The sequence below is a fragment of the Salmo salar genome, chromosome ssa06, assembly GCF_905237065.1.
Source record: "Salmo salar chromosome ssa06, Ssal_v3.1, whole genome shotgun sequence".
In the NCBI taxonomy this organism is placed as follows: domain Eukaryota; kingdom Metazoa; phylum Chordata; class Actinopteri; order Salmoniformes; family Salmonidae; genus Salmo; species Salmo salar.
The window spans coordinates 54,155,462-54,168,313 of NC_059447.1; the positions used below are offsets into that span (position 1 = coordinate 54,155,462).

The window sequence follows — 12,852 nt, forward strand, 5'->3', positions numbered from 1 at the left end:
ACATAGACACAGTGGCCTTACTCAAAACCAGTGGCATATCGTTAGTAAAGATTGTAAAAAGCAAGGGGCCTAAACAGCTACCCTGGAGAACTTCTGATTTTACCTGGATTATGTTTGAGATGCTGCCATTAAAGAACACCCTCTGTGTAGGTGGTGGAATGCCCTAACACATACGTTATTCCAGCAGCAGGCTATGATCGATAATGTCAAAAGCTGCACTGAAGTCTAACAAGACAGCCCCCACAATCATTTTATTAATTTCTTTTAGCCAGTCAGTCATTTTTGTAAGTGCCGTGCTTGTTGAGTGTCCTTCCCTATAAGTGCGGAAAGTCTGTTGTCAATTTGTTAACTATGAAATAGCATTGTATCTAGTCAAACACAATTCTTTCTAGAAGTTTACTAAGGGTTGGTACCAGGTAGATTGGTTGGCTATTTGAGCCAGTTAAGGGAGCTTTACTATTCTTGGGTAGCTGAATGACTTTAGCTTCCCTCCAGGTCTGAGGGCACACACTTTCTAGTAGGCTTAGATTGAAGATGTGGCAAATAGGAGTGGCAATATCGTTAGCTATTATCCTCAGTAATTTTCCATCCAGATTGTCAGACCCAAGTGGCTTGTCATTGTTGAAAGACAATTTTTTTCACCTCTTCCACTTCAGAATTTATAAGTACAATTGTCTTTCATAATTTGGTCAGATAAATAAATCGCTGACACCACAGCCAAGTATGTTGCTGGCATGTCATCCCTAAGTTTGCTTATCGTGCCAATGAAAAGATCTTAAAAGTAGTTGGCAACAGAGTTGTGTGATAAATGAGCCACCTGGATTCAATGAATGATATAGCCAAGTTGGCTTTTTCCCCCTCAAAATGTCATTTAAGGTGCTCCAAAGCTTTTTACTATCATTCTTTATATCGTTTGTTTCATAGTATAGTTTATTTTTTATTTAGCATAGTAACATTTCATAATTTGCAGTACTTGTTTGCCATAAGTTGCCTTATCCCTCTCAACCATACCATTTTTCAATTCATCAATCCAAGGGGATTTAACAGTTCAGTCATTTTCATAATGGGTTCGTGCTTATTAGTAACTGGAATAAGCAATTTCATAAAACGTGTCAAGCACAGCATCTAGTTGCTCATCATGACACACACCCAACATGCATCTACCACAATGCTTTGTTGCTGATGAATGAAGGAGCAGATTGCAGAAGCAGGACAAGGACCCTCTGACTGATAAGGTAATGTACAGTGCGTTTGGAAAATATTCACTTTTTCCACATTATTCTAAAATGTGTTAAATAAAGTTCTCAATCTACATACAATAACAAAGCAAAAACTGTTTTATTTAATTCGCAAACATTTCTAATCCTATTTTACATACAGTACCAGTTTGGACACCTACTCATTCAAGTTATTTTGTTCAAAGACTCAAGGCACAATATTTTTTTTTATAATATACCATGTTAGTCCTTACTAGTAATACGCATAACCAAAATGACGGACACCTGCTCGTCGAACATCTCATTCCAAAATCACTGGCATTAATATGGAGTTGCCCACCTTTGCTGCCATGACAGCCTCCACTCTTCAGGGAAGGCTTTCCACTAGATATTGGAACATTACTGTTGCCACAAAGTTGGAAGCACAGAATCTTCTAGAATGTCAGTGTATGCTGTAGCGTTAAGATTCCCCTTAATTCGAACTAAGGGGCCTAGCCAGAACCATGAAAAACAGCCCCAGACCATTATTCCTCCTCCACCAAAAATTGACAGTATGCTTTTGGGCAGGTAGTGTGTTCTTCTTGCATCCACCAAATCCAGATTCGTACGTCGGACTGCCCGATGGTGTGTGTGATTCATCACTCCAGAGAACGCATTTCCACTGCTCCAGTCCAATGGCGGCGAGCTACACGCCACTCCAGCCAATGCTTGACATTGCGCATCGTGATCTTAAGCGGCTGCTCAACCATGGAAACCCATTTCATGAAGCTCCAGATGAACAGTTCTTGTTCGTATTTTGCATCCAGAGGATGTTCGGAACTCAGTAGTGAGTGTCGCAACCAAGAGCAAATGATTGAAGCGCTACGCACTCGTCAATCCTGTTCTGTGAGCTTGTGTGGCCTTCCACTTCACGGCTGAGGCATTGTTGCTCCTAGACGTTTCAACTTCACAATAACAGCACTTACAGTAGACTGGGGAAGCTCTAGCAGGGCAGAAATTAACAAATTCACTTGATAGAAAGGTGGCATCCTAGGACAGTGCCACACTGAAAGGCACTGAGCTCTTCAGTACAGGCCATTCTACTGCCAATGTTTGTCTACGGAGATTGCATGGCTGTGTGCTCAATTTTACAGTGTACATTTGTTTTAGAAACAAACAGAAGGCGCAAATATTTTTTTGGGGGGGTGGACTAAACAGTATAAAATCAGGGGTGTCAAACGCATTCTAAGGAGGGCCTAGTGTCTGCAGGTTAAGACAACCAGGTGAGGGGAGTTCTTTACTAATTAGTGACCTTAATTCAGCAATCAAGTACAAGGGAGGAGCAAAACCGTGCAGCCACTCGGCCCTCCTTGGAATTATTTTGACATGTGGTTTAAGTGGAGAAGGCTCCTTTGAAAAATATATTTTTTTTAAATAAAAAATAAAAAATAAAAAAATAATCACTTAATTTACGTGGTGCCACCTTAGGGTCATGAACTACTCAGAACATTAATTATTACAATGTATTATTTTAATACCATAAATATATTTTTCCCATATCACCCAGCCCCATTTGTGGGTATTATGGTTGTAGAAGACATTTAGCCTCGGTAGGCTAAAACCTCACAAGCCTTAAATTCATTCCATTATTGCTGACTGTTAGAAATGCAGTGTAATTGACCTTCACATTTTACAACAAAGCTTATTTAGAGAAAACATCAAGATATCGTGAATAGTCCATAATTATGAAAGAAAATGATTTTTTGGCCATATCATCCAGCCCTACCTCTAACCCTGGCAATATGACTGGTAAACTCAAGGGCACTTGCAACAGCTGCCTGGTAATGTAATGCAATGCAATCATTTCCATGGTAATGTAAAATCTTCATTCAAATGACGTGGCCCATACAATGGAATGTATATTTTGTAATGTCAGTTGAATCAACAAATATTGATGCGTACACTTCCTGCTATATCTATAGCAGGAGATGCAGTCAGGAGCAAGGAAAATGCGCATCAAATATATAATCCCCCCCCCCCCCCCGAAAAGTTTACTATGGAGAACGTGGTCATTTGGCTGGTTAATTACTTTCATCCAAATTCCATGACAGTCACAGCCCTACTCGACAGCAAAACATATTTCTATTCAGCTCTTTGACAACGTCAATGAAATAACTACGGATGCACCCATATGACATTAGGCCGACAACTGATATTTTCCTTGCCAAAAAAAATGACACTTGATATTTAATTTTAGCAGCCTTAAGCATTCTAGTACAGTTAAATAAAACCTCTCACTGTCAACTGTGTTTATTTTCAGCAAACTTAACATGAGTAAATATTTGTATGAACATAAGATTCAAGAACTGAAACAAACTGAACAAGTTCCACAGACATGTGACTAACAGAAATGGAATAATGTGTCCCTGAACAAAGGGAAGGGGGGAGTCAAAATCAAAGGTGTGGCCACCATCTGCATTAAGTACTGCAGTGCATCACCTTCTCATGGACTGCACCAGATTTGCCAGTTCTTGCTGTGAGATGTTACCCCACTAAGGCACCTGCAAGTTCCCGGACATTTCTGGCAGGAATGGCCCTAGCCCTCACCCGCCGATCCAACAGGTCCCAGATGTGCTCAATGGGATTGAGATCCGGGCTCGTCGCTGGCCATGGCAGAACACTGACATTCCTGTCTTGCAGGAAATCACGCACAGAACAAGCAGTATGGCTGATGGCATTGTCATGCTGGAGGGTCATGTCAGGATGAGCCTGCAGGAAGGGTACCACATGAGGGAGGATGTCTTCCCTGTAACGCACAGCTTTGAGATTGCAGGCAATGACAACAAGCTCAGTCCGATGATGCTGTGACACACCGCCCCAGACCATGACAGACCCTCTACCTCCAAATTGGTCCCGCTCCAGAGTACAGGCCTCGGCGTAATGCTCATTCCTTCGATGATAAACGCAAATCCGACCATCACCCCTAGTGAGACAAAAGTGCAACGAGCACTTTTTGGCAGTCCTGTCTGGTCCAGCGATGGTGGGTTTGTGCCCATAGGCGACGTTGTTGCCAGTGATGTCTGGTGAGGACCTGCCTTACAACAGGCATACAAGCCTTCAGTCCAGCCTCTCCCAGCCTATTGAGGACAGTCTGAGTACTGGAGGGATGGTGCGTTCCTGGTGTAACTCAGGCAGTTGTTGTCATCCTGTACCTGTCCCACAGGCGTGATGTACAGATCCTGTGCAGGTGTTGTTACACATGGTCTGACATTGTGAGGACAATCGGCTGTCCATCCTGTCTCCCTGTAGCGATGTCTCAGGCGTCTCACAGTACAGACATTGCAGTTTATTGCCCTGGCCACATCTGCAGTCCTCATGCCTCCTTGCAGAATGCCTAAGGCACGTTCACACAGATGAGCAGCTACCCTGGGCATCTTTCTTTTGGTGTTTTTCAGAGTCAGTAGAAAGGCCTCTTTAGTGTCCTAAGTTTTCATAACTGTGATTTTTATTGCCTACAGTCTATAAGCTGTTAGGGTCTTAACGACCGTTCCACAGGTGCATGTTCATTAATTGTTTATTGAACAAGCATGGGAAACTGCGTTTAAACCCTAAACAATGATAAACTGGGAAGTTATTTGGATTTTTACTATTATCTTTGAAAGACAGGGTCCTGAAAAAGGGACGTTTCTTTTTTTGCTGAGTTTACTTGAACACACACTAAAAAGTTGGCATTTACGTAAGTCCCCATTACCAGAAAAACACCAAAACCTATTTCTTTCACTTACTGTGCTGTTTTGTTGTTCAGTGTCAACCAGGATTTCCTCATACATGTCAAGCAGTGAAGTTTCAGCTCCGTCTCTCTTTTTCCTCTCTTCCTCGGTGCGCACTGTCACTGTGTCCATTTCCATCTTGTCCAGCTGAGTCTAACATTTCACATAAACCCTGTTTCTTGTCTGCATCGAAGTAGAGGCTCAGAGAAAATGCCACCGACTCGCTTGTTCACAGCCTCTAGTAGAGTACTTTTCCAAGTTAACCCGACGGTCTGTGTTTGCATTTTTGTTGAGCAGGCGTTTCAATGCCATGACACGGTATCACGTCTGCTGCAAACGCAGTTGAGCTTATTTCTCCAGTCAGTTGTTTGAATGGAGCTAGGAGTGTTCATGCTTCAAACATATTCTCCAATGCCATTGAAATGACAGCAGCAGTATGAGAACCAGCACATTAATGAGCATGCGATACGGATTTCCTCAGTACGAAATCCTTGTCGACCCACTGTGCTGTTAGACTCATAACACTCATGGGGCTGACTTCGCTGGTCCAAATGTGTACAGGTGTTCGACCAGTCGGCGAAAGCTAAACATCCACGACAGAACGGTTGTTTGTTAAGGGCAATGAATTCCATTATCTTGGTATTAACCTGTTGGGGATAGGGGGCAGTATTTGCACGGCCGGATAAAAAAACGTACCCGATTTAATCTGGTTACTACTCCTGCCCAGTAACTAAAATATGCATATAATTATTGGCTTTGGATAGAAAACACCCTAAAGTTTCTAAAACTGTTTGAATGGTGTCTGTGAGTATAACAGAACTCATATGGCAGGCAAAAACCTGAGAAGATTCCTTACAGGAAGTGGCCTGTCTGACAAGTTCTTGTTCTTCTTGGCTCTGTTTATTGAAAACTGAGGATCTTTGCTGTAACGTGACACTTCCTACGGCTCCCATAGGCTCTCAGAACCCGGGAAAAAGCTGAATGATGTAATTCCAGCCTCTGGCTGAAAAACATTCGCGCGTTTGGATAGTGGCCGGTCAGAGTACCATCAGACTGAGGCTCGTGCACGAGGGGATCCCATGTTTTTAGTTTCTCTCTCTTTGAACGTAAACACGCTTTCCCGGTCGGAATATTATCGCTTTTTTACGAGAAAAATTGCATAAAAATGTATTTTAAACAGCGGTTGACATGCTTCGAAGTACGGTAATGGAATATTTAGAAATGTTTTGTCACGAAATGCGTCGTGCGCGTCACCCTTCTTTACCATTCGGATAGTGTCTTGAACGCACGAACAAAACAGAGGATATTTGAACATAACTATGGATTATTTTGAACCAAACCAACATTTGTTATTGAAGTAGAAGTCCTGGGAGTGCATTCTGACGAAGAACAGCAAAGGTAATAACATTTTTCTTATAGTAAATCTGACTTTGATGAGTGCTAAACTTGCTGGGTGTCTAAATAGCTAGCCCTGTGATGCCGGGCTATCTACTCAGAATATTGCAAAATGTGCTTTCACCGAAAAGCTATTTCAAAATCGGACACCTCGATTGCACAAAGGAGTTCTGTATCTATAATTCTTAAAATAATTGTTATGTTTTTTGTGAACGTTTATCGTGAGTAATTTAGTAAATTCACCGGAAGTTTGCGGGGGGTATGCTAGTTCTGAACGTCACATGCTAATGTAAAAAGCTGGTTTTTGATATAAATATGAACTTGATTGAACAAAACATGCATGTATTGTATAACATAATGTCCTAGGGTTGTCATCTGATGAAGATCATCAAAGGTTAGTGCTGCATTTAGCTGTGGTTTGGGTTTATGTGACATTATATGCTAGCTTGAAAAATGGGTGTCTGATTATTTCTGGCTGGGTACTCTCCTGACTTAATCTAATGTTTTGCTTTCGTTGTAAAGCCTTTTTGAAATCGGACAGTGTGGTCAGATTAACGAGAGTCTTGTCTTTAACCTCTATGGGCTAGGCGGGACGAATTCGTCCCACCTACGTAACAGCCACTTGCAGCCTGTGGCGCGATTTTCAAAACCTTAAAAATCCTATTACTTCAATTTCTCAAACGTATGACTATTTTACAGCTATTTAAAGACAAGACTCTCGTTAATCTAACCACATTGTCCGATTTCAAAAAGGCTTTACAACGAAAGCAAAACATTAGATTATGTCAGCAGAGTACCAAGCCAGAAATAATCAGACACCCATTTTTCAAGCTAGCATATAATGTCACAAAAACCCAGAAGACAGCTAAATGCAGCACTCACCTTTGATGATCTTCATCAGATGACAACCCTAGGACATTATGTTATACAATACATGCATGTTTTGTTCAATCAAGTTCATATTTATATCAAAAAACAGCTTTTACATTAGCATGTGACGTTCAGAACTAGCATACCCCCGCAAACTTCCGGGGAATTCGCTAACATTTTACTAAATTACTCACGATAAACGTTCACAAAAAGCATAACAATTATTTTAAGAATTATAGATACAGAACTCCTCTATGCACTCGATATGTCCGATTTTAAAATAGCTTTTGGTGAAAGCACATTTTGCAATATTCTAAGTACATAGCCCAGGCATCACGGGCTAGCTATTTAGACACCCGGCAAGTTTAGCACTCACCAATATCAGCTTTACTATTATAAAAGTTTGATTACCTTTTGTTGTCTTCGTCAGAATGCACTCCCAGGACTGCTACTTCAATAACAAATGTTGGTTTGGTCCAAAATAATCCATCGTTATATCCGAATAGCGGCGTTTTGTTCGTGCGTCCCAGACACTATCTGAAATGGTAAATCAGGGTCGTGCGCATGGCGCAATTCGTGACAAAAAAAATCTAAATATTCCATTACCGTACTTCAAGCATGTCAACCGCTGTTTAAAATCCATTTTTATGCCATTTTTCTCGTAGAAAAGCGATAATATTCCGACCGGGAATGTCCATTTAGCTAAACTGAGGAAAGTAAACAAAGCTTTCGGTCGACGCGGGCACGAGCCTGAGTCTCACAGTACTGTAACCAGCCACTACCCAAACGCGCTACTTTTTTTTTCAGCCAGAGCCCGCAAAGCCACGATTCAGCTTTTTGCCGCCTTCTGAGACCCTATGGCAGCCGTAGGAAGTGTCACGGGACAGCTAAGATCCTCACTCTTCAATAAACAGAGACAAGAAGAACGACACCTTGTCAGACAGGCCACTTCCTGCCTGAAACCTTGTCAGGTTTTTGCCTGCCAAATGAGTTCTGTTATACTCACAGACACCATTCAAACAGTTTTAGAAACTTTAGGGTGTTTTCTATCCATGTGTAATAAGTATATGCATATTCTAGTTACTGGGTAGGAGTGGTAACCAGATTAAATCGGGTACGTTTTTTATCCAGCCGTGTCAATACTGCCCCCTATCCTAAACAGGTTAAAATGGTGTAAAATAGTCATATGTTTGAGAAATTGAAGTAATAGCATTTCTAAGGTATTTGAATAACGCGCCACGGGATTCAACTGGCTGTTGAGTAGGTGGGACGATTTCGTCCCGCCGACCCTAGAGAAGTTAATGGATTTCGCCTTTGTCTCGCTGAAATTCTCTTACTCTTTCAAATGACTTTTCGATCCACACAGCACATTGTGGACTAGGTTAGGAATGCTGTGTTGCACGTATAGCGCTATATTGTACGTGGCGTCATTACGTCATCTACCTAAGTTATAGGCATGTACGTCAGCTTTGACATCGGTTTTGCACATCAGCGTTAAACTAGGCAATCGGGCTGATGCCGGCATTTTTAGCTAATATCGAGCGATTCCGATGTGCTTACTGATATATTGTGCATCCCTAGACATAACACTTAACTAAACACAGTTTGGGCCGGCCCCAGTTATCCAATGAAAGCTGTGGAATGAGTCACTGTGCACATTTCATTCCATCCAGTCATTTGTAACGGCACTGCCGCATAGATATTAAATCGGCGAAAAACAGAATCCCCCTGGCTGCATGGATCGACGACAGTGCTGACATTATTAGAATAGAGACCTGCCCAGTCAATGAAAACATGGCATAAACAGAGGGTGGGGTATAGGGGTAGCGAGTTCACCCCTCCCTTCCTCACTGTATAGACAACACAGGCTAACAGGCCAGAGGATGCCAAGCCCAGGAGACAAGGCTGTTTCAATGAAAAACTGAGCTAATGCCAAATGGAACCTCAACCATGTGACCCTGCTGCTACAAACAGTGGATTTATTATTTAAAAACGAAGGAGGCCGGTTGGTACTGGTTGGATATAGGAAATAAGTATTGTCAAAAGCCAAAATGGATTGATAGTGAAGAGCTGGCATTCCCACCCCTTTCAAGTGATAGCAGAGGGTGGGTCGGTTTTCAATTAGACCTTTTCCAGAATCTGACAAAAGGTGGACAGGGGAAAGGAAAAGCTTTCCGGACTATTTACCAGGTCGGTTTCGGGATTGTCGCACTCGGGACACAGCACAAACTTGCGGATGAATCCGTCCAGCATGTCCTGCAGCTTGTTCGCCTCGTGGGACCCATTGACGATGAAGCGGTCGTTTTTGGCGTCAAACTGGGTCTGGGCACCCAACTCACAACCAAAAAATTTGGTGGGATCTGGACAGGGAGAACGAGAAAGACATACGTTTGAGTTTAGCTATGTTTAAAGCCTTCCTATCCGCATCATAGGTTTTGGAGTGGGTTATATTTTCTTCTAATATTCATAGCCAATAGGCTCTTCACCTTTCCTAAAGACAAAAGGGGGTCCACCACATCAAGATGATTCCTGCTCCCATGCCATCAGTGTTGTAGATCAGGCTATATGCCACAATCCAAAATGAATGCAAAAGTGCCATATAATTTGATTCACTTTGAGTTGAGGCATTCACTTTGAGCCCAATCTACACAACTAATGTGGACTCATCTTGTCAGACTACTTGAGGCCTGAAAACATCCAACTATGATTTGAGTGTGAAGTCCCCTTTCATACTATCTTTACAGATGACTGGGCACAATGGAGAGGCCAGGGAAAGAGCGCAATTTACAAGTACTGACAAATATTCCAAACTGTTCACAATCACAACCTTGTGAAATGGATGCCAATTTAGTGGGTCAGACCAGTGCCCAACAGGCACTGAGCTGGGGAAGGGGGTATACTCACACGTGGGAGGCCTATTCAGAGACTTGGCAACGTCGGTCATGTTGACTATGACAGTCTTTATCCCATTCCCCTTGCCTTCCACCTGGAGGATGGGGGGGGGGACATCTTTCAAACTGTTTCACAGTGGTCACATTCTAACAGCGTAAATACCTTTCCACTCAATGTGCCAACTAAGATGCTCCTCATGTGCAAGACGAACGCCCAAAGGCAGAGGGGGTTCACTTTCATTTAAGTACAACATTTGAGAAAAATCACATTAAATCTAAGCATCTTTGAGTGGAAAGTATGTCTTGTAAAGTCTTTCAGAGGGAACATTTATTTCAGTGTTGTTTCAAGAACAAGTTTCCCCTCAGGCTATACATGGCCTTCCCTTGAGCAATTAAATGGATTGGTTAGGTCTCCGCCATAGTGACTTCAATGCATTTCAGTGCTCAATGAGGAAGAGACAAGGGAATGAAGCTCTGTGACCATTGGGACATCCCTCAGCCCCCCGACACTAGTTGAGCTCTGGACACTGAACAACCCCTCATGATGACCACCACATTGTTCAAGGTAAAGGTTCCCCATAACCACAGGTCTAGGATCAGATCCTGACCCCCAAATCCTAAATATGAGGGGGATGACTGACTCCAGACAACCACAACCCGTACTCACCTTGGCGATTATACGGGGCATCTTGTAGCGGTAGAACTGGTCCAACACACTGCGGTTAACGTTAACAGACATGATGGCTGGCCGCGGGCTTTATCAGTACGACAGGAAGATCTTGGACTGAAAATTTTTGGTATCCTCTGTCTGGCGAAGAGGGGATGACATAAACGACTGGAAGAGGGTTCGGGCTCGGACATGAAAAAGGTCTTGCCACTGAGGCTGCAAGTGCTGTGCTTGTAGGCTAAGTTCCCCGCACACAGGTTCCAACAGCTGCGCAACAGCTCTGAGAAGAGAGGGGAAGACTTAAATCGATGGAAGGCATTACAGGAAAGAATGAATGTTAGTATAAAGTATGACTGGACTTTGCTTTCTCGTGTCAGACTGGCACAAGACACGAGTCCCTAGGCCCTATGGGCTTCCCACCCTTGCATACGGTCACTTATGTCACCTGCTAAATGGCAGTGCACATGCATTTACATTTGTTGTATACCATTATACTGGTTATTACTGAAAGACTCATTACTTAATTTCTAAACTTGAGAAGTACGAATAGGCCTAATTGTCAAATCAGACCAATAATGATTAAAGTCCCTTGGCAGGTTGACAGTCACCACAATGTACAAGATCACATTTGCAGAGTAATAACTAGTCCACATACAGTGGTGTAATATGGTCAGGTATGCCATTGCAGCTTCCTACCTATGTAACACTAAACATGTGGCAAATGCACATGAGAATTCCAGAAACATATGGCATATAAATCATCCAAAAGCACAGTGGACTAAAATAAATTAAGACAACCAGCACATGTTAATTGCACCATTGCTACGAAAACATGAATTGTCAATATAGCTAACACATCACTATAAATCATCACACATGTAATGTAGCCGATAATTGGGTTTGACATAAAAGCACACCAGGCCTCAATTGTGCAATGAGTAATGTGCTGCAGAGTGCGTCATACAGTGAAGCAGTGCGCGGGGGAGAAAGACGCCATCTTTGGTCCACATAGGAGGCGCATTCACTATACAAACAGGTTTGAAATAAATTAAATACGTACTGACACAGAGCAGTAGGGATTAAAGTATAAGTGAGGTTAAAATACCTTTCCCATCCGTCGCTCCTTTCGTCCGGGTACTCACCGTTTTCGCAAAACAAAGACATAAACACACCGCTGGTCGCCCAGGCAGAGACGCAATAAAGTGTTGTGTGGATGAGCAGGAAGGTAGTAGTGGAGACCGAGCCGCACTGCAACAGTGCCGAAAGAGTAGTCCGACTTTACGATGGGGGGGGGAGCCCACAAAGAAAACTCGAGACGCCCAAAAATGGGGTATCTGTAACGAACAATCAAACAAGTACTATAACTTATAAAATGACAGCGAAAGCTGACATCTATCAGTACTGTAGTAATAATAGCTAGCATCGGCACATTAGCAACGAATATGCATAGAAAAGCTGGCAACAGTATTAACGTTAGCTACCTAAAAAGGATTCAAATTGATCTGCTCTGTTACGTTTGAACATTTGCAGATTAATAGAAATCTGTAATCTAGCTAGCCAACTTGATTTTAAAACATGCTTGGACTCACCTCCAGAACGTTCTCACATAGGTGCTTGCAACGCCACAATAATGTGCTGTCAATCTACACGAGCTCCGCCACTATTCCCGCCCATTTTGACGACGTCATCAAATCAGCGAACTTTAGCGACATTTGCGGGTCCTTAAAGAACGGGCTAACATGTTCTACTAACATAGACTACATTGTGTCGTTTCCGACGGGAGGCAAGTGAACCAAGTAGGCATGGTTGGTTGCCTACTTGACAGGCCAACCAATCAGAATTTGGGTTTAATACTTTTTATGGAAAAGTTTGATCTTATATGGAGAGAGAGATTCCCGAGCCGACAGATCATTCACTTGGAGTAACAAAACAGGTTCCAGACAATCCAGAATAGATTTTTGGTTTATATCCAAATGTATCGATAGTGAGTGTGTTACTCAAATAGTTGTACTACTCTCCTCACAGACCATAGGGCCATTTACATTGATATCAAAATATTTACC

At 42.5% G+C, this 12,852-nt stretch overlaps 1 protein-coding gene across 2 annotated transcripts in view; it reads right to left on the reverse strand.

Annotated features, from left to right (window-relative positions):
- Positions 1-12,565, reverse strand: part of LOC106607644 (eukaryotic translation initiation factor 5) — a 31,307-nt gene extending 18,742 nt beyond the window's left edge. The window contains exons 1-5 of one of the 2 annotated variants that reach the window (XM_014204804.2): positions 12,379-12,565; positions 11,932-12,123; positions 10,790-11,069; positions 10,136-10,217; positions 9,419-9,591 (exon numbers count right to left, since the gene is read on the reverse strand). In XM_014204804.2, the coding sequence (XP_014060279.1) occupies positions 9,419-9,591; positions 10,136-10,217; positions 10,790-10,861 (327 nt within the window). In that variant the 5' untranslated portion in view covers positions 10,862-11,069; positions 11,932-12,123; positions 12,379-12,565. Of the gene's footprint in view, positions 1-9,418; positions 9,592-10,135; positions 10,218-10,789; positions 11,070-11,894; positions 12,124-12,378 lie in introns of both variants that reach the window. The other variant, XM_014204803.2, reaches the window with a different exon arrangement.
- Between the last annotated feature and the right edge of the window lie 287 nt (positions 12,566-12,852).